The sequence below is a fragment of the Lycorma delicatula genome, chromosome 6, assembly GCF_047948215.1.
Source record: "Lycorma delicatula isolate Av1 chromosome 6, ASM4794821v1, whole genome shotgun sequence".
Lineage (NCBI taxonomy): Eukaryota > Metazoa > Arthropoda > Insecta > Hemiptera > Fulgoridae > Lycorma > Lycorma delicatula.
Genome location: NC_134460.1, coordinates 117141757 through 117167388, shown reverse-complemented (window position 1 = coordinate 117167388; position 25632 = coordinate 117141757). Strand labels below are relative to the sequence as shown.

General features: G+C 28.8%; 1 protein-coding gene across 9 annotated transcripts in view; it reads left to right on the top strand.

Moving 5' to 3' along the window:
• LOC142326149 (ATP-binding cassette sub-family G member 4-like) overlaps positions 1-24519 on the top strand; it is a 131863-nt gene extending 107344 nt beyond the window's left edge. For all 9 annotated transcript variants that reach the window (XM_075368368.1, XM_075368366.1, XM_075368371.1 and 6 more), the window contains 7 exons: positions 4807-5045; positions 8365-8511; positions 9887-10059; positions 11876-12044; positions 16062-16162; positions 22309-22464; positions 24079-24519. In XM_075368368.1, the coding sequence (XP_075224483.1) occupies positions 4807-5045; positions 8365-8511; positions 9887-10059; positions 11876-12044; positions 16062-16162; positions 22309-22464; positions 24079-24426 (1333 nt within the window). In that variant the 3' untranslated portion in view covers positions 24427-24519. The remainder of the gene's footprint in view (positions 1-4806; positions 5046-8364; positions 8512-9886; positions 10060-11875; positions 12045-16061; positions 16163-22308; positions 22465-24078) is intronic.
• Positions 24520-25632: the final 1113 nt, after the last annotated feature.

The window sequence follows — 25632 nt, the reverse complement described above, 5'->3', positions numbered from 1 at the left end:
TCATTTATCACTTCTATTTATTTCTTATAATACTTCTAACTCAGTGGATCTCTGATATACTTCGCATAAAACATTTTAGCAGTATAGTTTTGTATAAGACAAATAGTTGTAATTGTGCAAGTTAGTAAAGATTAATAATAATAAATTACAGTTTACAAACTACAGCTCTTATCAAAGAATTACAATTGTGAATCTCATCAAATAAGATGAAGTTCGTGAGTAATTATCCAGTTGTTTCAAAAATGTTGAATGAACAAATATTATTGAAGAAAGATAGGGATTTAAGCTCTTGGGCTGTACTGTGTCATTGACAGTATTTTGTTACAGATCTTGAGACAGCAAAGTAAATTGGATGGGATTCTAGTTAAATTTCTAAGCTTGAATTAAAAAAATTTTTATGGAAATTAGAACCATGTAAAATCTTGAGTTAAGGGAGACAGAGGTCCTCAACATAGGAGGAAACATAGATGCCTTTGAAGATTATAAGTTATAAGCATTTATTGTTTTGTATTACACTTTTTTAACTATTTTCTTACTGGTTACTCAGTAACAATGGTGTTTTTAGCTTTCCTGATTATTTGATTTATTGAAAACATATATTTTTGGATTTTTTAGCTGCAAACTTTGATAAAGTGAGTGATTCAGTTACTTGAATGACTATGATGATCTTATCTAGTTTTCATTAATGACTTGCTGTCATCATTTAACTTGCATTATAATGATTAATTTCAACTAAATGATCAGCATGCAATGAGTATATTATCTCCAGTCAAGTAAAATAGAAGCTCAAAATTCTAAGATATTTCTGAGTTATTCTAAGAATAAATCAGCTCATATTTTAATTACAAGTAGCTAATAATATGTAAGCTGTACATGACAAAACAGTTCAGATCCTATTCAATTAAATATGTTTATTAATGTGCATATGTTTCTTAGAGAAGAAGAACTGTCCATGAAATTATATTTATATACAGACGGTATTACGAAGTTCTCCTGGGACTTTCATAACCCATTCTCCTCGTGAAAATAATGGAAAACGTTCATATAAACATTTGTCTTAAAATGCTTAGTTTATGAGTTACAGCTACCATATTAGCATATTCCTCTGTTGTAAATAAGTACAGCATTACTTCAATGGCAAACTGATCATGTTTAAACTAAAATTCACAGAAAACCTTCACTAACGACAACACAGTTTGCAGTATTCAACATACTCTATGTACAGTAGGGGGCATGAAATCTTAAACTTACACATTAAACTTATCACTTCACTTACATGTTTTGTCCAGAATTAAATTTTTTACAAGTTTTGTTTAAAAGTTTTATGTGTTTATTACCCATTTAACAAAGGCATTATATGTCAAATATAAAAAAACAGTGTCTTTTTACTCCAATTTATTAGTTTTCATATCAGATTTCTCAAAAAATACTGTAGATATGGTTCTGGGACCTATTTTATCTAAACTTTCAGGTTAAAAACCATAAGAAATCACTATTCTTCCCCTTAATTAATGTCCTAAAAACTTCAGTGCAACATTTCACTGGGGGTAGCTGAAATCCGAGCGAAATCTTTCACTTGCTGTAACACGCAAATGAAGCATTTTAGGACATATGTTTACATGAACATTTTCCATCATTATTTTCATGAGGAGAATTGGTTATGAAAGTTCTGGGAGAACTTCGTGGTATACTTTGTATAAGAACAATCTACTTGCACAATGAGTTTGATTTGTCCGAATTTGTGCTTTATATTAGAAATAGAAGCCATGTCTTATTTAAATAACTGTTAAAAAGTGGACCAGCATTGTTGGCGAGATGCACTGAACAACTTAGTAAATACTTTGATTATCATGATGTTCATGAAAAGTAGAAATTTTATCTTTACCTTTAAGAGGAAGATTGTGGAAATTCTAGGTGACTGTGACATTAATAGATAATTATTTATCTTAATTGAATGGTTACATTGAATGATAGGGATGCTTTCTGTTTTATCAATTTTTTTAATCCTTCTGTTTTATATTTATATTTTATTAATTAAGAAACAAATAAAATAATAAGATGGTAAGTTAAATTTAATGGTTAGCTTTATGTACACAAGAGTTTCATTGAAACTTTATATATTTGTCAATATAATTATTTGTTCTATTTTTATTAAATTATTAATCCCCTCAGCTGTGGAATGTTCCCAGACAGGAAAACTGGATACTCTGAGGTGTAATACTGCTCTATGTACTTCTTTCATATTTTAAAATAGATTTTATTTACATTCTTGTTAGATAGATACATATCTTCAAGAAGGTAGGGATGGCTAAAAGGGCAGATGTGGAAGCCTTAAAAAAATTATTATTAAATTAATTTCAATGCAATTATTAACACAGTTAATTTTATTAATATTAATTTGCAGGAAAAAAAAACTTTAAGAACACTTTGCCAAAGAAATGTATTTGTGCATTTTATATCTTCATTCTTATCCATATTTTAAAAATTAGCTGTATATTTAAAAGTATATCAAAATTGTCTCCCCTGGTCATAACTATTGTTGGAACGACCTATCTTTTCTTTTACTTTTATATATTTCTGTTACAGAACAGTTCTGCCAATTTAATGAACAATTATTCACATATTGATTCTGAACATTCATTAGCGTGTATTATAAAATGTGACAAGTTTACAAAAGTACTTCTTAAAAATATTTGGTTAAGTGTTCTTATTTTTTACTAAATACCATATTCAATTTTTGCATATTTATACTTGTTTACATATTTAATTAAAACTTGTTTATTACAAAAAACAGTTTCTAAATCATTATCATTATTCATTTAAATTTAACTATACCTTTTACTGAATTTGAACCAGGTTGGAGTAGATAGATTGATACATCTTGCCCAATCAGTTTATGCAGTGATTAAGTAATTGGCATCTAGATTAGTAGTTGGTCTCAAGTTTAATCCTGGTAAGGGATTGGCATACTTTATTATTTAGTACATTCACATGTAGTTTTTTCTTTGATTATGCTTTCTATTTTTTCAAAGAAACCAAAATATCTCATGAATATATATTTTTTTTACAGTCCCTTGTTTATTGCATTTCCTTTAATTGTTATATTTTTATTATATTTTACATTGAACTGAATTAATATTTATTGTTATCCTAATTGTAAAAGATAATTAAGAAAAGATGATTCATATTAATTAAGATTGCTGTTGGACAAAGTAAATGAGCAAATTACTTTTATGGGGCAGTTAAATTAAATAAAAAAATCTCATCTTTCTTACTGAGGTATGTATGAAACAAGGCCATGATGGCAAAATAAAATAAAATTATGTACAGGAAATTGCTATCAATATTTGAAACAATTATAAACAGAGATGAAAGGTGGTAAGTAATCTATGACTTCTTCATACAATCTGTGTATTTATTTGTACTGATAATTCATTATTTGCAAACTTGCTCTTTTTGAAGTTTATCTGTTAATTAAAAAAACATGTCTTAAAATAAAAATAAAAATCCTTAATATATTACTACATCTAACTATGGCCAAGTTTATTGTAATTTTGCTAATTTGATGAAGTTTGTACTGATATATTTAAAAATTTTATTTATGTATATAAACATACTCAGCAAAAGTAATGGTATTTTTTCTCTGCTTATAAGTTTTTAAAACCAGTTTATCTCGCTTACTTTTCAGTTAGAAAAAATATTTTTTCTTAAAATGAAAATTTTCAAATGATAATGCAAACCAGATTTTATAAATGAAACATTTTAAGCAACTTATTTTAAACGTTTTCATCTGCTCTTGTGAGAAGGATGCGTGTATCTTGCTATCTCCCAAGGAATAACCAAAGTATGAATAAATCTTACAAACATAATCTGCAAAGGATTGGATCACAAGTTTGGCAATCCCAAACTCCATCTATCTTAAAATTTAACTAAAAATAAATCTATAACCATCATTAAAAATTAGATACCTGTTAGATAAATAAAAATATCCAGCAGCAAGGGCCTGATGTCCAGCTTTGAATTAAATCAGGGGATAGAACATTTCTCCATATCTTTGCTTTCTACTCTATGACCCTGTTTAGTAAGGTGGATGCTGTTTTAGATGCCAGGGTGAGAACAGCAGCCAGATTATATTTTTTGAATTAGTCAGATATTTTAGTCAACTTAAGATTGAAAACTATGCTAGATTTGAATTGTGGCAGTTCAGTTAGTTTGTTGGGTGTTAATATCATGCAGAACAAGCAATTCTGTTAGGATGTGAATCGTTTTGATGCGTTTAGAATAGTAAAATTTTTATAAATGATGGTTGATTTATGTCTGTGGGATAGTTGGAAAATATTTACTCTGTACTACTATGGAGGGCTTCAAGTATTCACTGTATCTTTAAAATTGTGCCCTGTTTGAATAATGAACTGTATTCCAATTGCAAAATTTTATAAATTGGTCATACTTGACTTCATGCTGAAAGCTATTAGTGTAAGGGACTTTCAACCATTCATCGTATTTTTGTTTAAAATTGCTATGTTTGACCATTGCATTGTTCCAGGGCATAACATTTTCTATTAAATTTCTCTGCTCTTTTAAATAAAGGTTTTAAGTAAAAATCATACATCATCTGCATTAACTGAAATATGAATAGTAAGTACTTAAGCTGAATCTTCTAATTTTTCTGCCATGTTTCATTATTTCAAAAACTTATATTGTTCTTTACATGTAACTGTGGTTATTTGAGTAATTTTTATATATATATATATATATATATATATATATATATATATAAATATGTATTTTTGTAATATATTTCAGTGGTCTGGATAGCTCAGCTTCACTCCAAGTTATGACCCACCTTCATAATTTAGCAGAAAGTGGTCGGACTGTACTAGTCATAATACATCAACCAAGTTCACGGCTTTTTGAGCTTATTGATGATATATACTTACTTTCAAGCGGTAAATGTCTTTATAATGGGCCATCTAATGATTTAGTGACTACATTATCTACCTGCGGTTTCCGATGTCCTCAGTATTACAATAGATCTGACTTTGGTAAATATTTAGTAATCATAAAATTACACAATTCATATTATAAATTCTCTGTTTGAAAAAATAATTCATTTCAATGTTTGTGTAAAATGATTTTTTTTTCAATGATTTTAAATGATTTTTTAAAATTATTTTTCAATGATTTTTTTTCTTAAGTAAGTGCACATGTGTGCAATTAAAATGTGAAAAGATTTTAAAACAATAGAATTATTAGGTATATTCTTTCATTTCATGTTGATTAAAATTCCTTATTTGGTCTCAGATTCAATGTGGTATGTTTTCTAAATAAAATGTAATTTATTTATGAGTAATATGTATATGTAATACTATTATTACACTATAAAAACCCCATACAAAGAAAAAAATTATTGGTTGTATAATAAAAGATTAACAACAAATTAGGTGGGGTTGGTTCAACTAAACTGTCTATTCCACATGCTTCAGTCCTGATATTCATTAAGCTTAATGGTCCAAATATCTGGAAATAGAATCCTAAGTCTTACGTGAGGATATGGATATGGAAACATCAAGCCGCTGATGACACAAGACATGATGAGCTAAACCTGCTGATAGTGATAACACTAACGTGGATGAAAACTTTTTGTTGAATTTTTATTTTATCTTTTGAAAGAAACTTAATTTAAATGTATGTAGTACATTTTATGTTCTGATTAAAATTAATAACAACTAACAAGAAGATGTTAACATTTTTTTGGTCTAGATTATATGAATAGGCCTAGTGTATTTTCATGCTTGTTATGTGAAATTAATAATGATATTTACTGTAACTCAGTTTCTTTATTTCCAGTAATTCCTAGCATTCTTGAGTTCAAAATAGAGTTTGTGCCTTTTTCATTAAATTAGTGCTATTAACACAATACCCCAATGTCCTGAAGATTTTCAGCATTTCCACATTGGAAAATTTACAACTACACCACTGTTTGTTATCTGCCTTAATCCAGGTGTTTGACTGAGAATATTAAGTCTCTGTTAGTTTCCTTATCATTGACTCAAACACCAAACATTCAAATTATAGCATTTTCCACATTGAGGTTTCAATGGAAAAGTTTTATAAAGGAACCCTGCTATTTGGCCAAAGATATCTTGAGTGCGCCTTTTTATGGAGCATTGAGGGAGTTCTCAGTCAAATCACTGGAGGATGGTAGCAATACAGCCTAGTGATGAAAGCTTTGCTTATCTTTGTCTTTGCTTATCAAAATGTACTAGGGCTGAGAACTAAAGCCAGTGATATTTTTTTTTCATTGGTCTCCACTGATTTTCATATAGTAGTATTTTCAAGATGTGGTTAAGAGAAAGAATGTGTGCTTCTTTCCTGAGACTTTTAACACTTATAGAGCAGATTGCAAGTACAATTGCACTCTTAAGTGTGGTGGTGATAGTCAAAAGAAGAATTAAATTTCTTCAAAGAACTTACTTAGTGCTCCTGAGACTGTTTGGATTAAGTTTCCAAGACCCTAGCATGAAGAGTTTTCTTTTTGATCTTCATTACTTTTCACTTCTAATCCATCCATCTTTTACTGATGGCTACTTTGACTCTTTGTTAAACCAGCTGAGTCTTCAACATGAGATTAATGTGGCTGTATATGTTTCTTTAAGCAGCTTCCCTATCCTTTTTACCTGATATCAATTTTCATTCTAAATGTTGTATCAATCTTCTTTTCAATTTGGTGGAATATATATAAATCCTGATTTTCCTTCAGCTAATTCTTATCCTGATTAAGCTTGTTCCTATTTTGTTCTGGTTTTAACTAATTTATACACTAAAATTGGAAGAATTGATGGTTTTTATTTAGCCAGATAATTTCATCCTCCTTTTTCTATTTCAGTTACCAACTCTTTATTTATCAATTACAGCAAAATGAATCCATCTTTGGATTCTAAGAATGATTATGCTGAGCATGATTTTTTATCACTGTATTGTACAATGCTGACTCTGACTGAACTAATGTACTTCTAAGCTGGTTTATTGACAAGGCAGGGGGTAAATTTTATGATTGTCTTTGGTTTTTGCTGACTGTCTTGCAAAGAATATTCCACTTGAGTGGAAAAGGTCATCCAAATTTTCATCTTGGTTTTCTTTTGAATTGACATTCCATTACAAATGTAAGCGATCAGGATCAACTCCAGACTACAATATCTTTTCCAATTTTCCTAAGAAAGGGAAGCAGACTTTATAACATGTCAGGATGAACTGTGCCATAAGTTGTGAGACGGATTTACATAACAACCCTAGCATTTTTTGAATTACAGTATGAAGTTTAGGTAAAATCAGACCGTACTGAAGCTCTTCTGTTCAATGGTGTTCATGTGGCTGATCCACAGAAGTTATGTCACCATTTTGGTAAACAGTTTTAATCTATTCTCCAGTCTTTTTCTGAGAATCAGGAAACTTTCCCCTCCACTGACGAAAACAGTTCAATGTTCTGATATTAACATTACAATTATCATACTTGCTGATGTTTTGGCCAATCAGAACCTGAATGCTGGCTCTACTGTTCATCTTGATAATGTTCCTATATACATCATCAAAGCCATTGGCCATATCATTGTCCCTATCTTGGTTTCTATTTGTGACTGCAGCCTTCATTCTACATCCTTTTATAGCCTCTTGAAGAAAATAACTGTACTCCAGTTCCTAGCCTGGATCCCCCACTATAAGCAATTTTCTCAAGTACATTGAGATCTGATGAAATTGCAAAATCAAGGTACTTGAGATTGGTCTCAGAATCCCACCAGGATTAAGAAAGGAGAAGCTAGAAAGCTTGCCGGTCAGAACACCATGCAGATCTGGTAGGCAAGATGAGAAGGAGAGTCATAGGTCGGATGGATAGTTAGGTTAATTCCTCACATAGAGGTATGGATGAACCATCAACATGGTGAGGTTTTCTGACTCAAATGTTGACAGGACATGGTCTCTTTCAGTTGTATCCCCACAAAATGGGGAAGGTACCAGTCCCAAGTTGTGTTTTTCAACTTCATGAAAGATGATGCCCTCCACACATTCTTTGAATGCATTTAGTGGAAGACACACTGGAGTTCCATTGTGACAGCATACGGTAATCTGACACCCTTACCTTGAGATACTAATTGATTGAAATTATTTTGATGTGATCTTGTTAGAGGAGGCTGCTTATGGATTGAAATGGGTTCTTTAATAACCCTGATTACTGAAGTGCTTCTAACCAACTTGGTTTACTGAAAATATGTAATAAAAAGTGATTTATGACAAAGAGAGTAGCTCTCATGTAATGTATATGGAAGTACTTTATTAGTTGTATTATGAATAAAATTTTTTTTCTAGCAATTGAAGTTGCGTGCGGAGAACGTGGGGAAGATTTAGAATCTCTTATAAATGAAGCAGAAAGACAGTTTAAACAAAGGCAAGGAGAATTTTATTGTGATAGTCCTGAATCTCAATGTAACTTCTCTGAAGATACTTCTGAACATAGTAAGTTTATATTTCATTTTTTAGTTGTTTTATTAAATGCCAGCAGAATAACTAACAGTAAAGTTTTAATTTTTTTATCTCATGTTGAGTTTAATTTTTAGACAATTTTAGTATTTTTATAGAAATTGTGTAAGCTGTATTATTCTTTTTGGCTTTAATTTTTTCTTATGTGAATAATAGTTTTTTTAATATTGTTACTTTAGGATTTCAATGTTTTTATTCATCTATAAAGTCAATGAATTTAGAATTGCATGCTATATTTTTCCATAAATGTTATGAATATGTAAAACCTGTGAAATAATTAACCAAATAATTTTACCATTAGAGGCAATTTGATTGATAGTTAATTTACAAACAAAAAGCTGTGCTAAACACTTATTAAAATTTATAAAAAACTGAGCAGAAAAAATAGGTTATTTTCATTAAACCTTTTTAAACTGTACTTGTTTGCTATAATGTTTATTAGTTTTAACTAAAAGAATGTTTGTGACAACATTTTAATTTTGAATTGCTTTTCTATTACATAAATTTCATTAATCTTATGGAGTAACAGAGAAAATAAGTACAATATGAAGACAAGTAAAACTATCCAGTAAAATTTAAAATGATTTATATCATAAGGATTGTATGACTTTTTGAAAGTGCCTTGGGACTTATGTCAGGTTGGCTACTACCATTACAGCAAAAATTACAAGTTTTGTCACCTATAATCTTTTCTAAATTACTAATATTTCCACAAGTTATATGAATAATAGTGAAAATAATAACAATATAAAGATAAGTAATAATATCCAGTAAAATTTAAAATGATACATTTCTTTTTTTATGCTGTATATTTTGTATTTAGAACCACTAAAATTAAATTTTTGAAATTTCTGGACATATCAATTATCAATAATTTCTTGAATGATATTGTTCACTTTTCTGTTGATTAGAGAGCTTTCTGTTTTGCTTCCTACAGAAATCTGGTCATTTTGACCAGATTCCACCATTATAGAAAAAATTATTAAATTTGGTAATTTATAGTAGCTATTCCATTTTAAATATTATGCACTGGATTCAAGTTTCATAGTAAATAAATTTTATTGTATTACAATAACAGAGCTTCTGCTAATTCTGGCCAAAGATGGCTGTTTTAAGCAAAACAGCCATTTTGTTTTTATCAAAATCACATATTAAAATATTCATTACTCTATATATAAAAAAATACAAAACTGCTATTATTAAAGCTTTACATTAAAGAGTTAATAAAATATTCAATATAGTGACAAAAACTGTTTACTAACAGTAAATTATCTTTCTTTTGTATGGGTGTAATATAAGTGTAATAACTAAATATGCAATATTTCATAATTAAAGTAGATTTTCGTTGCAGTGGCAATGTTGATTTGTAAAGAGGAAAGTGACAGTAGGATTAAATACATTCAACATGAAGAGATAGATATTGATAAACATACAAATAAAATGATAGAGTATAGTCCTATATCAAATTTGCAGCAGTTTTATTTGCTCTATAAAAGGTGTACTTTATGTAATAACAGGGATTATGTAAGTTACTTTTTTTTATTAATTACAAATAATTTAGTGATAATTACTTACTTTTATCATTATTATTCATTTTTGCATCCTTAAATATATGATTGACTTAACCTGTGTATATTAAAAAATATCATCATACAATGTTTATGAAGACTGGTCAAGAACAAGTATTATTTTTTCAATGAACTCACTTACAAATTATGTTATTCATCTATAGAGAAAGGAGTTTGAAGAATCATCAAGAGTAGATGAGGGGCTCAAGGTCCACACCAAATGATACTTTATGGAATGAAATTTCATAAACTTTTTTTTTGTATAAATTCACTTAAAATGTTACTATCTTTACATCCCAGTATCTCATCAATAATAATGAAAGTGATTTATAAGAAGACTTTTCAGGACAAACATACTCAGGATCTGTCTGTGATATTTGTCTTCTGATCAGAAAATTTTTTTTGTCAGTTATAATTTTAGCCCACGGGCTGGTCTAGTGGTAAGCTCTTCATTGCAAATCACTTGTTTAGCAGCTGATATTTGAAGTTGAAGGTTCTGAAGTTCAAATTCTACTAAAAGTTAGTTTTATACGGATTTGAATATTAGACAGTGGATACCAATGTACTCTGATTGTTGGGATTCAATAAACCACACATCTCAGGAATGGTCCCTTAGTCTGTACAAGATTTCACCTCATTTACACGTCGCATAAATCATTCTCATTTCATTCAGCCATGATTGGGTTACTTATTCTTCATTAGTTGAACAGATTGAAATATATACATCAGGAATATTGTAATAATTATAATGCAGCATGTAAGTGATATAAAGAAAGTAAATAGATTGCCAAATGTAATTACTAAAAACTAAATGTCAAATATTTAATAAATTACCACAGTAATAGTAACTGCAGAATCTTAAGAAAATTTCAGGCACAAAAAATATAGTAAAGATTTGCTACTTATAATATTGAAAAACATAATTTAGAAACTATATTTATTACCTATAATGCATCTGTTCAATGAATGATTAATAGAGTAGAGAGGTCTTGTAATTCACACCTACAAGGTGATCACTAAATGCTAATTCTATGTTTGTTTGGAGTGCTTTTGTATTTATATTCATTGTATGTTTGAAGCAATCGATTTATCTACGTAGAACACTGGAGGGAAGAGAAATTAAGTTAATATTCTTCAGGGCATTGTCTTTGTTTGATGATTGAGATTTTTTAGTTTATTTTCTGTTTTTCCAAAAGACTACATGGAAAGCTGAATTATAAGCAGCTTTTAAAATTTGTAAGATATTTTTTCAAAGCGAGTTTATGTAAAGTTGAATTTTTGTTTTAATTATCTATATATTTATTTTTATTTGTTTTATTTAGAAATTATTCAATGAGTACACTGTTAGGTGCAATTGGTATGTGGTGGATATTTTGTAGTTCTTTAAGTTAATATGAATGTCTAATATTGAATAGTCTGTGGATCATTACAAAAGTACATAAATGAGATTGGGCTGTTGTGAATGAGTGTGTCAATTATTGTTGGTTTTCAAAGTAATACAAGTCAAAGTAAGCAATAATCAATATACATTATTAAAATAGATCATAAATTAAATTTTACAGTAAACATAATAAAATAATTTACTTGACCTCCAATCAAAAAAAAAAAAAAAAAAAAAATTAACAAGGGACACTTTCAAATAAACATAAAACCACCAATGAAGAATTAAAAATTCTCATGATCTCAAACCATCCAAACTCATGCAAAATGTCTGTAACATTCTTTTTCTAAAGTAATAAAGTAACTGTGTTAGAATTTATTTATTGTTTCAGCAATTGTCACATCTCAGAATAGCTACACATATCGTTATTTCAATCTTGCTGGGACTTATGTATTATGATTTTGGTAAAGATGCAGATAAGGTTATTGGTAATTTTTCTTTTGTTTTCTTCAATATATTATTTATATTCTTCGCTAGTGCAATGCCTACAATTTTAACATGTGAGTATTGATACTATTTATAATAAAAAAGTCATTCGTTTTCATATTTCTAATATTATGTGGCAATAATAGTGTTTATAAAAAAAAATATTTAATAAAAGAAACACTGGTAACCATAATGTTGCAAGATGTGCAGTTGTAATGTTCACTTGTGCATATATGAATAAAGTGAATGACATGATGGAAGGGGTCATTTGTTAGTTGTGTATTTTAGATAGCAGGTTATTCTTTCAGACAGCACACACATAAACATACTCACATACACACATTTGCTATATGCAACAGCAGCCAACATATTTTATAGGTATGATTCATTATACTTTACTACTTCAACTTGGAAGCAATCTGGGAATAAAGAAAGGGATATTGAGAAAGTGAGAAATAGAGTAGATTAACTTTAGTAGCAGTGGTCCTAACCTGAGCACAGTTATTTAATGTAGTCCTGTTTCCTACACTGCAGTTACAAAATATTTTAAGGATTTCAGATAATAATACTGTACATAAGGTGCTGCTTTTTACTATACTGTACTTCATTAAATATCTGATTGATGAATGAGTATCTCATGATTAAAATTAATCAAAAATCACTAAGAATCTTTGTCACATTATAAATATCCCTTAAACCTTGTAAGGGTTATTTTTTTAAGGTATAGACAAATAGGATGCAATACTTCATAAAAAATTTGCCAAAAATTTTATTTTGTGAACTATAGAGTTCAATGTCAAATAAAATACATAACTTTGCTCTTTTAATTACATATGTACAGTTTTCTAATTCATTATAATTTTCTCTCAGTAATCTACCAAGCACTTAATTAATCAACATTTATTGTGTAAATGTATAGTCCATATAAGTCCAACAGATTTTATCTGATTTGAAAAAAAATCTGATTTCTTCAAAAATAGAAATAATATTTACATATAATTTTGCTACTCAAAATAGCAAAGTTTTCTGAATTTAGCCATGATTTATGTAAAATATTGATGTATTTAGAAAAAATAAAACAAAACTAAAGTGAATTTATTCAGTCCAAAATGCAGATGAAAATTATATAAATAAAAACTGAACATAAATTTTGCCTCCAGTATTTGATAATATTGATGTCTTGCAATATTAATATTTACTCATTACCATTGACCATGTTGTCAATGTAGTATAGTGTAGAAATCATCAAAACATAAATTACATATTATTAAATTGTAATTGTTATAAATAAGAATCAAATTAAATATTAAGTAAATAAATTTTCCAAATCATATCAAGATTAAACCCTTAAAACGCACATCTTCACTCCTGCATTTCCTCCGTCACAATGAATAATGTGCAAAATGGCAGTCCTATACTTTAGTAATGTCACAGGTATTTTTTTTCAAAGGTAATACTTAGCAGATATCTAGAATTGTTTCTTTTGCATAATTTCAAATAATTTGCTAAATGATTGAATAAAATGATACCCTGACTCAGGAACTCTTATTTAGGAGACTGAGATTTATACAGATTCTATGAAAATTATCTTTTTTTCTGGTATTATAATTATGAAAATCTTAATTAATTTCTAGGATTACATTTATTATTAACATTAGGCAAGATAAACTGATAAACATAATGAATCAACTGTTGGTATGTTATTATAATATAAAATAATCCTTACAGGATTCTCTTTTGCTAATTTTTAAAATTAAATGAAATTATTTTCTTAAATTAGAAAATGAGTTAAATTCTGCTTGGGCCAAATTGGGAGTCCACAAGAAATAAAAGGGAAGATGATTCCCTCTTAATAAGTATTCACGTCTTAAAAATTTGTAAAGATTTTTAAGTTGGTAAATTTCAGAATTGATTCTGTTAAAACCCCTATCATCTATCATTGTGCATATTGTACCTAAAATTCTCATATATGTAAACCAATATAATTTGTTTAAAAATTGCAAGTCTTCAAATTACATTAATTATAAAGTAAAGTTAAAACTACATTATTTTTAACTGCTGAAAATTAAAAAAAATACACATTTCTTAGAGCAAATGTTTAAATGAACAACCTCAAAATATTTAGAACCAGACTTAATATATTCAACATTAAGAATAAAATTATTTAAACTTACCCCACTACAACAAGGAAATGTCATTAGTGAAATATATTGGTTTATCAATGTTAATTAGCAAAGATTACATGTCATTCATTTAAATAACAAAAGTACTGGTCCCAGTATTGAATATGATGGATGTTGTCATTGACTGGGATACATTTATTGTGGGTGGTGGATTTTGATTCTCTACTGCAGTTGAAGTTGCCCAGTGGATGTTGCATCGTGGCTTATACTGACAATAGGCTCCTGCTAGTCAAAGGAAGCTCGCGTAGGGAGGTTGAACTCCAAGCCACTCAAGCTTGCAGGATGCTTGAGCTGTGACGTCATCAACACAAGGTGATGTTTAGCCTTGAAAAGACCTTGATGATGCTCCTCAAAGGCCATTTGGCAGTGAGTTGATGAGTCCGTGTTTTGATGGCAGGCAAGCATATAAAGTATGTTCAAGTTCAAAAATACTTCAGAGTATTTCTTGATGAGAAACTGCAATTTAAGAAGCACCGTCAATAAGTCGCAGAGAAGGCCTGCAATGCCTTTTTCAGTATTCAACATGTGGTCAATCCTGATTGGGGTTTTAATTTTAAGACCATGAGCATCCTAGATAAAAGCATGTGCAAGGCTATTATGCTGTTCGTGGTGCCTGTTTGGGCAGATAGGCTAAAATATAAAAGTTATCGGGACATATTATTAAGGACTCAACACATAGTGTTGTTAATGGTAATGGGTGGTTACCGTACTATTTCACAGGAGACAGTCTTGGTGATTGCAGGCTGAAACTGATAGACTTGATTGCTTCTGAGAAGCAGCAGTGGAATGTTGCTAAGAAGTTCGGTGAGTTTACTTCGGATAAAGTTTGAGAAATTGAATAACATGGTAATGCCTTGTGGCAGACCAGATGGGATGTGAAGAAGGTGGGCGTTATATGCATGATCTCTTTCCAAACGTTGTTGGTTTTTGGGACGTCTCTTGGGTACACCCTAATAAATATGTGATGCAATTTCCTTTAGGCCATGGTGCTTTTAGGGATAGAGTGCAGAAATTTGGTCTGGTAGATGCTGAGATATGTCCTCAGTGTGGACAATTGGATGACACGTACTATGTTTTTTACGAGTGCTCGAAGAACGAGTTAATGCGCACAGAGACCATCTGTTGGCTTGATCTCATCGGGTTGGCATTGAATCTCTGTTGGAAACTGGAGGAGTCAGGCCGAATGGGTGATAGTGGAGAGTTTTATAGTGTACTTAGCAAAGGAAAGGATTGCTGAGGGAATTTAGATCCCTGCTTGGATTTTTCTTGTATTCTGTTTTTGTTGATGTTTTGTTTTATGGATTTTGTTTTTGTTCTTTGTTTTATTTCAACATTATTGTGTTGTTATTGTTACATGTAATATTTTTATGTTTCATGTTGTGTGTTGAACTCACTTTTACTTCTACAGGTAGGTAGTTGAGTTCCTTAGTTTAGTTCAATTCTTTCAGTCTTACTTAAGACTCAGTAAGATGTGTTTTGTTTTTATTAAATAGTAGTACACCAATGGGAATGTCACTCATGGCATTCTGGCTTAGGTGGATTGGAGTATGTCAGAAGCCGAGGCTTTGAAGATGACTTCTGGTAAATGGCTACAAACGGAGAGGGTGGCAGAGGGTATCTTCCCTAACATTCAGGATGAAATGTTAGTTGGAAAAATCTCAGATACTTGCTACGAAGTGAACTCTGCCAGACTAGCTGATTTGGAAGCTGGTAAACTAGCCACTACACCAGAAAAACAGCCTGTTAGATGTTTATGTAAAGAAGTTAACAGTCTTACTGTGTTAAGATTTTAGCGAGTGATGAGAAAACATGGTTACTCTGATAACATAATCATAATTTTCATAGCTTCGTTTTCTTTTTTTTGAAATATTTTTGTTTGATACTATTAATTTTATTTATATATCACAGTTCCAGTTGAAGCAAATGTATTTCTTCAAGAACATTTAAACAATTGGTATTCATTACCAGTTTATTACTTGGCAAAAATTTTATCTGATCTTCCTTTACAGGTAAATAAAAAGCAAGTATCTTACTGTAATATTTGTTAATGATGATCGTAGTTATATTTAAATGTACCTGTAAAAAGAATTTTTTTTAAATTTTGTACTTGTTTTAACACATTGATCAGGTCTAGTATGTTTCAATAACTTTATAAACAACTTATACAGTTAAAATCACACTTGTTATCAAGCCACAATCTACACTAAGTGACAGTTCAGGTGTTCCACACCTGAACCTACCTGACCTAAAAAAAGACACCTGATATATTTATTAGATAGTTACAAAATCATGGTAGTTTAATATTGTTTTCTTAATAAACTATTTAAAATAAACATAAACTATTAAAAATCATTAAAAAAATATTTAAAATTAATCGTCTAAAATAGCATATGGTTTTATGTATTTTTTTTATATTGTATGTTAAAATCACATAATCTCTATACTAGAATGAGTGCTTCTTATAATTATAACCATAATAAAAATAATTTAGCACCCCTCAGTTATTACAATATTGTTTTACATTTCTTTTTAAAATTAATATTTATGGTAGTATACACAGCTTAAAATAATGATACCTATAAAGTTAACAATAGCAAATGATTATGTTAAACACCATAGGTTAAGTAAAGTAGTTCAATACAATGTTGACTACCTACATCATAAATTGTGTATTGCAAGTTAATTATTAGATTGTTACATAATCTTTACGTATCACATGAGAAGGATCACACATCATGCTTTTTTTTGTTTTTGACATTTGATTTATTTTTATTTATGAAAATATTTAACATGTTGGCTGCCATGCGATCCTGTTTGGAGTCTCGCCTAATGTTGCTACGTGGTCATGTAAAAAAAAAGCAATGTTTCCAATTTGCCACTGTACTTATTGGTCAGATATTAACTCAATATTGCAGACTAGTTGTTTTTACCATATTATGAATGTAATTTTATTGGTATTATGGCCCTAGAATGTGAGATCCCGTAAGGGGTCTCGTGGCCTCCTAGTAATGCTTATTTTTGTTACTGTATCAATTTCACATATTATTAGGATTTTAAGAGTAAAAGATGTTCTGTTAGGCAAGTTATATAGTATATTTTTATCAATTTTACAAAAAAAAAGTGTACATATACTTTTTAAAGATAATAAATAAAATAATAATCGACAATAATAAAATAATAATAACAAGATAATAAATGAAAAGAAATATAATTTCAAATATATGAAATTTTAAAAAAGAATGTCTATTTCCTTATTTTATGTTCAAAACAGAAACAGTCTTGGCAGTAGTATACTAAACAGACTGAGCATTTAGTACGTGTCTTCTTGGAGTGTGAATGTGCATACTTTCTTTCAAATCTTGCGGAACTATATTTGTAACATGTAGCACAACACTTTGTAACATGTATCATCACTTTTAATTAATTCTTGTACAAGCGAGGTCCGGAATTCAGTTATTCAGAGATTTCTTTTAGTTACAGCTGTAAATAAATAATGAGAATTCACAACAGCTATATTACAAATAACATCTACAGCTGCTTTTCTATACCACTTCGGCGATTTCCTGAGTGGTGAATTATAGGAGGAAAATTGATCTGCGAGATCAATAGCAGATTTCCCGTTATTGTAATGTAAAACAACTTTTGGCTTTGAAATAACTTTATTTCGCTTAACAACTGCTACCATTTCTGGAGGGTCAATTGTGCTTAACATAAGGTCTCTCTTATCCTTTCATTTACAAATCATAACATTGGTTGAGCTTTTAAGTGACATAAACTCTCCTTTTTTTAATTTTTTGCTAACCAATACCTTAGGATTTTTCTTTCTATTAGACCTGAGAGTACCAACTAGTGCATAGACTGTTTATTCAATTCATATGCAAGATCTATACTCGTGTAAAAATTATCAGTAAAAAGTGTCCTTCCGAAATTTAAATATGGTTTCATTAAATCCATGACAGTATTTTTTGTCAGATTTTTACCGTTGTCTGCTTGTTTACCAGAATAAATTCTCATTCCTATATTATAGCAAGGAGGGGAGCATATCTTAATCCCATGCCGATGATGTTTATTTTTAATGAATTGTTTAAATGCCAATCGCACCGTGAATGGAACAATGGATTCATCTATATAACATCTCTCTCTGGTTGAAAGCAAAAATTAAATTTCTCAACCGATGAATCAACAACACCCTTTATTTTACCTAACCTATCAGGGCTTTTAGTTTCATCACAGAAGTGAACATTGTTGAGAAATAACTTAAACCAATTCCTTGACATATACTTATGTATTTTATTGTAAAATACTTCTAACGTACTCCAATAACTTGTTATTGAAGGTAATTTAAGTAAGCCCATCCAAATTATGAGCCCAAAAATTTTTTTTATTTCCCCATTCGTAGTTGGACCCACTTTTTCATTCTTGAACAACTAAGAAGCTCGAGCTGGAGCTGCTTATCTGCATATTTATTCGTCTCATTTACTACAACATTTATATTTTCTGAATCAAAAAATAAACAATAAAAATCAATAGGAGTTCCATCAATTAACGTTTCAGTAATATCAAAATTTATTCCAACACTTATGTTTTCTAGATTGTATTCAAAATTGATACGGGACCCGTCATCATCATCATAATAATGTTAATAAGTTGTCAATGTCATTATCATTATTTGTACTTACATTATTATCGCTAGCATTACCAGAAATATCAATTTCACTTTCTTCAGAAGTATTACTGCTAGGTGCATATTCTGGGTCCAAATCTGAATCAAAAACTGTCGAATCTTCTTCATCAATATTCATTAAACACTCAAAAATTTATTTTACTTCCATTTCTATTCAAATTAGAAACAACGTAACTATGTAAAACACGAGAATATAAATATATAAACGATTACCAATAATTAGACACTTTTTCTGAACAAGTTATGAAACTTAGGTTATGTTATTAAGTATGAGATTATTAATATTAAAAACAGATGGTACAGCAGGTTGGCCAACCTTGTTATTGGTTGTTTGAAACTTTAAAATGTTATAATTACTCGAATTTAAGCGTTATTTCCGAATATATAGTGCTTAAACTTGATGAAATTTTAAATTCCTTAAACATTTGTAGTGATTTAGGTATTAGAGTGCTAAATAGATCAGTTTAAAGGTTAGAATTTAGTGAACATTTCTACTTAAAAAACATGCACAATGAGATTCCATACGGAGACACAGTAGGTTACAAACTAATTTGACTTTTGATTCCAAATGGGATCTCATGGCCTGGTCATAAAATTTGGTGAGATCCCATTCACCGCCAGCCATACATAACTTGTTAAATCAGCGTGGCAGTCAACGTGTTAGTAGTATTATAACACAAAGTGACTATTTTTTATAAAACTACTAATTTTTATGGTTTTATGTAACTAAAAAACATGAAAATACATTATTTGATGGAAAAATAAATGTTTAAATTAAATATTTTGCTGGTGCTAAAAATAAAGTCCTTATTTCTAGAGAATAAAAAATTTTAAATATTGAACATAAAATTTTCCAACAAAAGTTAATTTTGTATTTAAAACCCAAGTACCCAACCTTCAAAATAGCCTTACTCAATAGAAGTAATTTAAAAATTAACTTCACCAGGAAGCCTTTGGTAGAAGTTTTTTACTTCCACTATTTTTAAAAATACTCATGCTCAAGTATTTATAAATTCATTCTAATCATTATCAGTAACATAAAACAGTATTTGAGTCAATCAACTTTAATTGCATTCAAAATCAAAAACCTTTAGTGACAAAAGAAAAACTAATAAATTTTAGTTGTTTATGGTTTATTTTTCATATATCTTAATAAATATTACAATAATTAATCTTATTGTAAACATAAATATTTTGAATAAGAGTTTATTCAAGAAATTGTTGTTAATAAATTATGTTAAAATTATATTATTTTAAGTGATTGAATGCTCCAGGTGATTTTAGCAGCAATTTTTTTAAATATCAGCTGTTTATGTGTAAAGTTTTCTCTTTTCTTCTTCTTTATTTCTTTTGCTTTTATTTAATTTTTTTAAGTAGCTAATTAATTTTATTAAACATTCTAATAATTCATGCATTTTGTGAGTAAATAATTTTAAGACTTGTCAAACAAGTTTTAAAATTATTTAATGTTCCTACATAACAAGATTAAGATTTTTAAAAATCTGCAATATTTTATCCTGATAAACATACTGCACCAACTGTGATAATTAATAGTTTAAGAAATTTTTAAGTAAATAAATTTATTTAAGATTTTTTTTTGTAGTAATCATTTTTTGGGAATATTTTTTATGATTGTAAATTAACGATTAAAAAACTTAAAATAATTATCACCACATTAAAGTGTGGATGTCTAAAGTATGGATCTTTTTAAAATAAAGTTGAGCATTTTTAAAGATTTTCATCTTCCCTTGCGAAGATATATACAATGAAATGAGCTAATTTTCTACGAGAAACTGGATTTAAATGAATTAATAAAAAAACAAAGTTTAATAAAAAATAAAAAAACTTGATTGTGTCTTGAAACAAATAATAAATGCAAATATTTGGTTGTTCTGAAACTTTAATCACTAGACAAACAGCACAGATAATTTTTATTTGGCATAAGGGCTAAAACACAATTGGATAGTCAAAAATCAGGATAATCAAAGAGATTTGTGAGTTTATCGATCTACTAAAAGATTATTGAATTTGAGATGAAATGGTTAGTATAGCTGATGAGGATGCCTGATGAAAGTAAAAATGAGGCATATTTACTTTGTACCAAAAGGAAGAAGAGAAACAGAACATCCGAGGAAGCACAGAATTAATAGAATAGTTTTAAGAATATCCATAAAGGAAATGATACATATTTGGAAAGTTAATTGTAAATCTAATGGAAATCAAAGAAATTCATTCATAAAAAAACCTACAGCACCTCATATTTGTATTGTTTACTTTTCAAATGAATTTTTTCAGTTAAACAAAATTGATGTAATGTCAATGATAGAAATAATTCAGTTTCAACAGACTTTATTTTAAACAAGAAGAAGATTAAGAAGCTATGGTGTGCATGATTAAATTGAAATATCCTCACCAGCTCTATTTACTCCTCAAGAATTATCTAAAATTTAAATTAATTTCACTAAAGAAATTAAATTTTTGTAAGAATATTAAAAGAATCATAAAACAAACTCCAGAAATAAAATTGGCTAAAATATAAAAGTTAGGGAAAGTTACAAGAGAAAAACAATGACGAGCCCAGTTGTAATGATTGGAGACAATGACCTTGAAAGAACGAATCGCAATACAAGTTTAAACATGCCAAGCAGTGGAAATACAATAAATGCGCTAATAGAGATTATTAGTTTTGTTATTTACTAGAAATGTCATTAGTACCAGTAGTAAAATGTTGCATAAAAACATTCAAATGCCTTAAGTGTGTGATAAATTTGGGCTACTACATCCAATAATATAAATACACACGGACTATAAAATTAAGGTATATTAATATAAGTTTTGATTTTTATCACATTCTATCAAACAATGAAAGCTCTGTTACCATTCATATTTCTAATATTTTTTCAATAAATTCTATTTTCTCATTTTTTCTGTGGTCCTAGCCAAACAAATGTTTATACTTCTGTCTAAAATATGGTATATTATTTATTATATGACATAATTTGGCTCTTTCAATGTAATACAGTAAATACTACTTTTAATCACCACAAATTTTAAGCAATTATTATTTTTTTTTAATTCTGTAGCATTGATATTGTTTAATGCATTGACCATGTATGTCACCAACTGCTGTCTGGAAGATATCAAAAACCAAAACCTACTGCCCTCCCTTGAGTACAATAAGCACTATGCTAGATGTTCTTTTTTGTAACTGCCCATACTCATAAATTTTTGTGAATCCTTACACATACACAAACTGTTTCCTGCATTTAATATCAAAGATCGATTGTGTAGAAATTAGTGACAAATAGTATACTTTATTCTACAGTTCATTTTCAATTATGTGTTTTAGTGAAAAAATGATTATAATTTTCCTCTTAACACAATGCATGGTTTCATTTTATTTTACTGTGATTAGACTTTGTTGTTGTGCACTAAAATTACTTTTCCTTTTAATTTTTTTTTTTATTTCAGATAATTTGTCCATCATTATTTTTAATTATTGGTTATAATTTAACTGGACAACCATTAGAATATTACAGATTTTTTATGCTGTGGTTAGTTTGTGTTCTTGTTGCAATATTAGGACAAACTCTTGGAAGTGCACTTGGAGCTATTTTAGATGTTCAGGTAAACTTAAATTATAAACATCTGTAACTATTTTAAATAATTTTTTATTAGATAATAAACTTATTACAAATATTGCTTTGCTTTGTGTGTGTGTGTGTATGTGTGTTTTGTTTTTTATCATTTAAAAAAATAATTATCTACATAATTTACAAGAATACCTCATAATTATTTATGTTTTATTATTAATAAAGCAGACTCATTCCCTCAGAAAAAATGCATTAAAATACTTAAAATTGTCAACAGATAACTTTGACCATTATAGTTTACAGTTGCCTATTATCTAAAAATCTAGATCAATTTAACTTAACATAATACATTCATAAATTATGCATATGGTCATTGGTTGATTTTGATTATACAATTTTTTTTTCTATTACTGATGTTTATTTATTAAAAAGCATAACAAATAATGCCTTTCACTTAAACTATTTGAAAAGCAAAATAAACTGTCCCCACACACGTGCGCGCGCATGCACACACACACACACACATACCACAACTCAACTGCTAACATAAATAAACACACTCAAAGAAAATGATCACAATTTAAAAAGCTAGTAACAATGTTGCCTTCAGAAGAACCAAAAATGAGCAAACTATTAAATAAAAACCCTATTACCAAACACAGTTCCCCTGGAATGTATAAATGATCTGTCTACTTAATGTTCTACAATAGACAAATGGGATGCAGCTTCAAGAAAAGACACAATGAATATATAAGTACTTTACACCAACAGAGTCATTACCTGATTCAAAGTGATAAATAAAAGCACTGAAGGTGACCGACCACAAGAGTGATTGAAAGCATTATAATGCAAGTATTAAAAGGCTTCAGTTCTTCACAACTCTCACTGCTAATCTTTACATCATCACTTTCATTACTCTCATATTTACACCACTGATGTATTGGAAAATGAACAGAATTTTATTTTAATGTGTTCATGTTTTCACATGCGTATATAATAGGAAAAATTTAATTTACATATAATAATATTCTCGACCTGTAACCTTTTATTGGATTAAAAATTCATACATATTAACTGATAAAAGAGGTAAGTTGATAATCAGAATAGACTAAATGATTTATTGTTAACTTGTTAAAAAACCAATGTAATTTCAGTGTTAATATTGTACAGTTTTAAAATTGACATAAAATATATCTGCGCGTATGCGCTAACTACACTGATTTATTATATTTTAATTTCTTCCAAAATGAGGCCTTTGAAAGTTATTTTAACCAAACAAGATTAGAATTATGTTTATTGCTCTAGTAACTTTCTGTCTTCTGGTCTCTTATATAGTTTATCACTCAAAAGATAATTTTTAATTTAATTTTTTTTTTAACAAAAGAATTATTATATAAGAACTAACAGTAGCTGATAAAAGTAAACAGGTTGAAAGACCTGATTTTTGATTTTTTAGGTTATAAATTGTCTATGTTATGAGGTTATTTTATAATTTAGTATTGTTAGACATTTAGTGTATTCCAAACATAAAATGAAAAATGAAAACTTGTTTACATAAAATACTTTTGTATGAAATACTTTGCTTAATATATATTTCTTAAATAAGCTTATTACAAATAATTTTAAATCTATTTTTCTGTTATTTCAGCTGGGTGTTTTTGTTGTTCCTGCATCATCAATACCAATGTTTTTGTTATCAGGTTATTTTCAAAGACCAAAAGATTTAACCATTGGTTTTCAATATTTAAGTTATTTAAGTTATTTTAAATATGCGTTTGAAGCAGCAATATTATCTGTGTTCGGTTATAATCGAGAACGACTTCCCTGTAGTCAGCCATATTGTCACTACAGATCATTGTCAAAGTTTATAGATGATATTGGAGTTGATGATTTTTGTTATTGGGAAAAGATCAACGCATTAGTATTATGGATTTTTATATTACAGATTTCTTTATTTTGTTCTTTAAAATGGAAGATTCATAAGTCAAAAAAATGAAGTGATATTTTTTTAATTTTATTTTAATAATTTTTTGTAACCAAAATACCTGTATGAATTGTTTAAATGAGTGGTAGTATATTTTTATATTGTGTACATATGTGTTTTCATTAGCTAAACCAATAACTCCTAAATTTTTGGTGCATGATAACAGTGATTATAATCCTTTTTAAATCAATTTACATGAATGTAGCCAGTTCTGTAGGGCCAAGCAGTGTAGCACCAATTTATTGGAGAGGTTTAACCTCACAATCTCATAATCTTTAATTTTAAAGATATATCTTCTACAATAAAAATTGGAAAAATATGAATAAATAACAGTAATTCATTTCATTTTTGCAAGTTTCAATGAGATAAACTTTAAAACAATATAAGAATTTTTTTAAAAATTCACAATAAAAGTAAAAACTATATAAAAACAATATTTCCATTTCAATTGTTTTAAATTGATACAAAGGTTTAGTAATTTTTTTAAATGTTATTTGTTTAATGACTACTTCTAAAATGAAAAATCTTTGATTTTTTTTTAACAAAATATTTTTAGGACAGTCTTATTACTTTTTAATAATTATTTTATTTTACATTTTTTCTTTTTTTTAGTATAAAAATGAGTAGGCTCACCATAAACACTGCCTTTATTAAAAAAAAACTCCATTAGTTAAAAACACAAAAGACTATTGATAAAAGCAAGCTGACAACAAAGTTATTTTCTGGCATTGGTTACTTATTCTTGTAGTGAAAAGAAAATGATACATGAAAAAAGTTTAAAATATTTAAAAAATCTACAATAATAATTAATTAATAATTGATAATAATAATTTTTTTTGCGGAGGGAGGTGGAAATGCATTTACGCACGGAGTGTCGAGCTCCCGCTGATGGTTTTATCCAATCATTATCAGCACACTACCGACTAAAACCAACCCCCTTTCTACCAGGACTCGACCCGGAACCATTTAACACATTACTTCCGGTCGAGTCCTCCTATATTAGCCTGATAGGTGCTATCTAATTTTCAGGACTATCCAGGTGAACCTTTTTGGCCCTGAGAATGTTGCCGACGAATCGGGCTATACTTTCCCAGCTGATCAGGTCATGAAGCGTCATCGCAACCACGTTATGTGGCTCAGTGCCCTAAGATTTGCCTCTAGTGTCCCTCGATCTGCCGCCCACCGAGCACATTTGAAAAAGGTGTGCTCAGCGTCGTC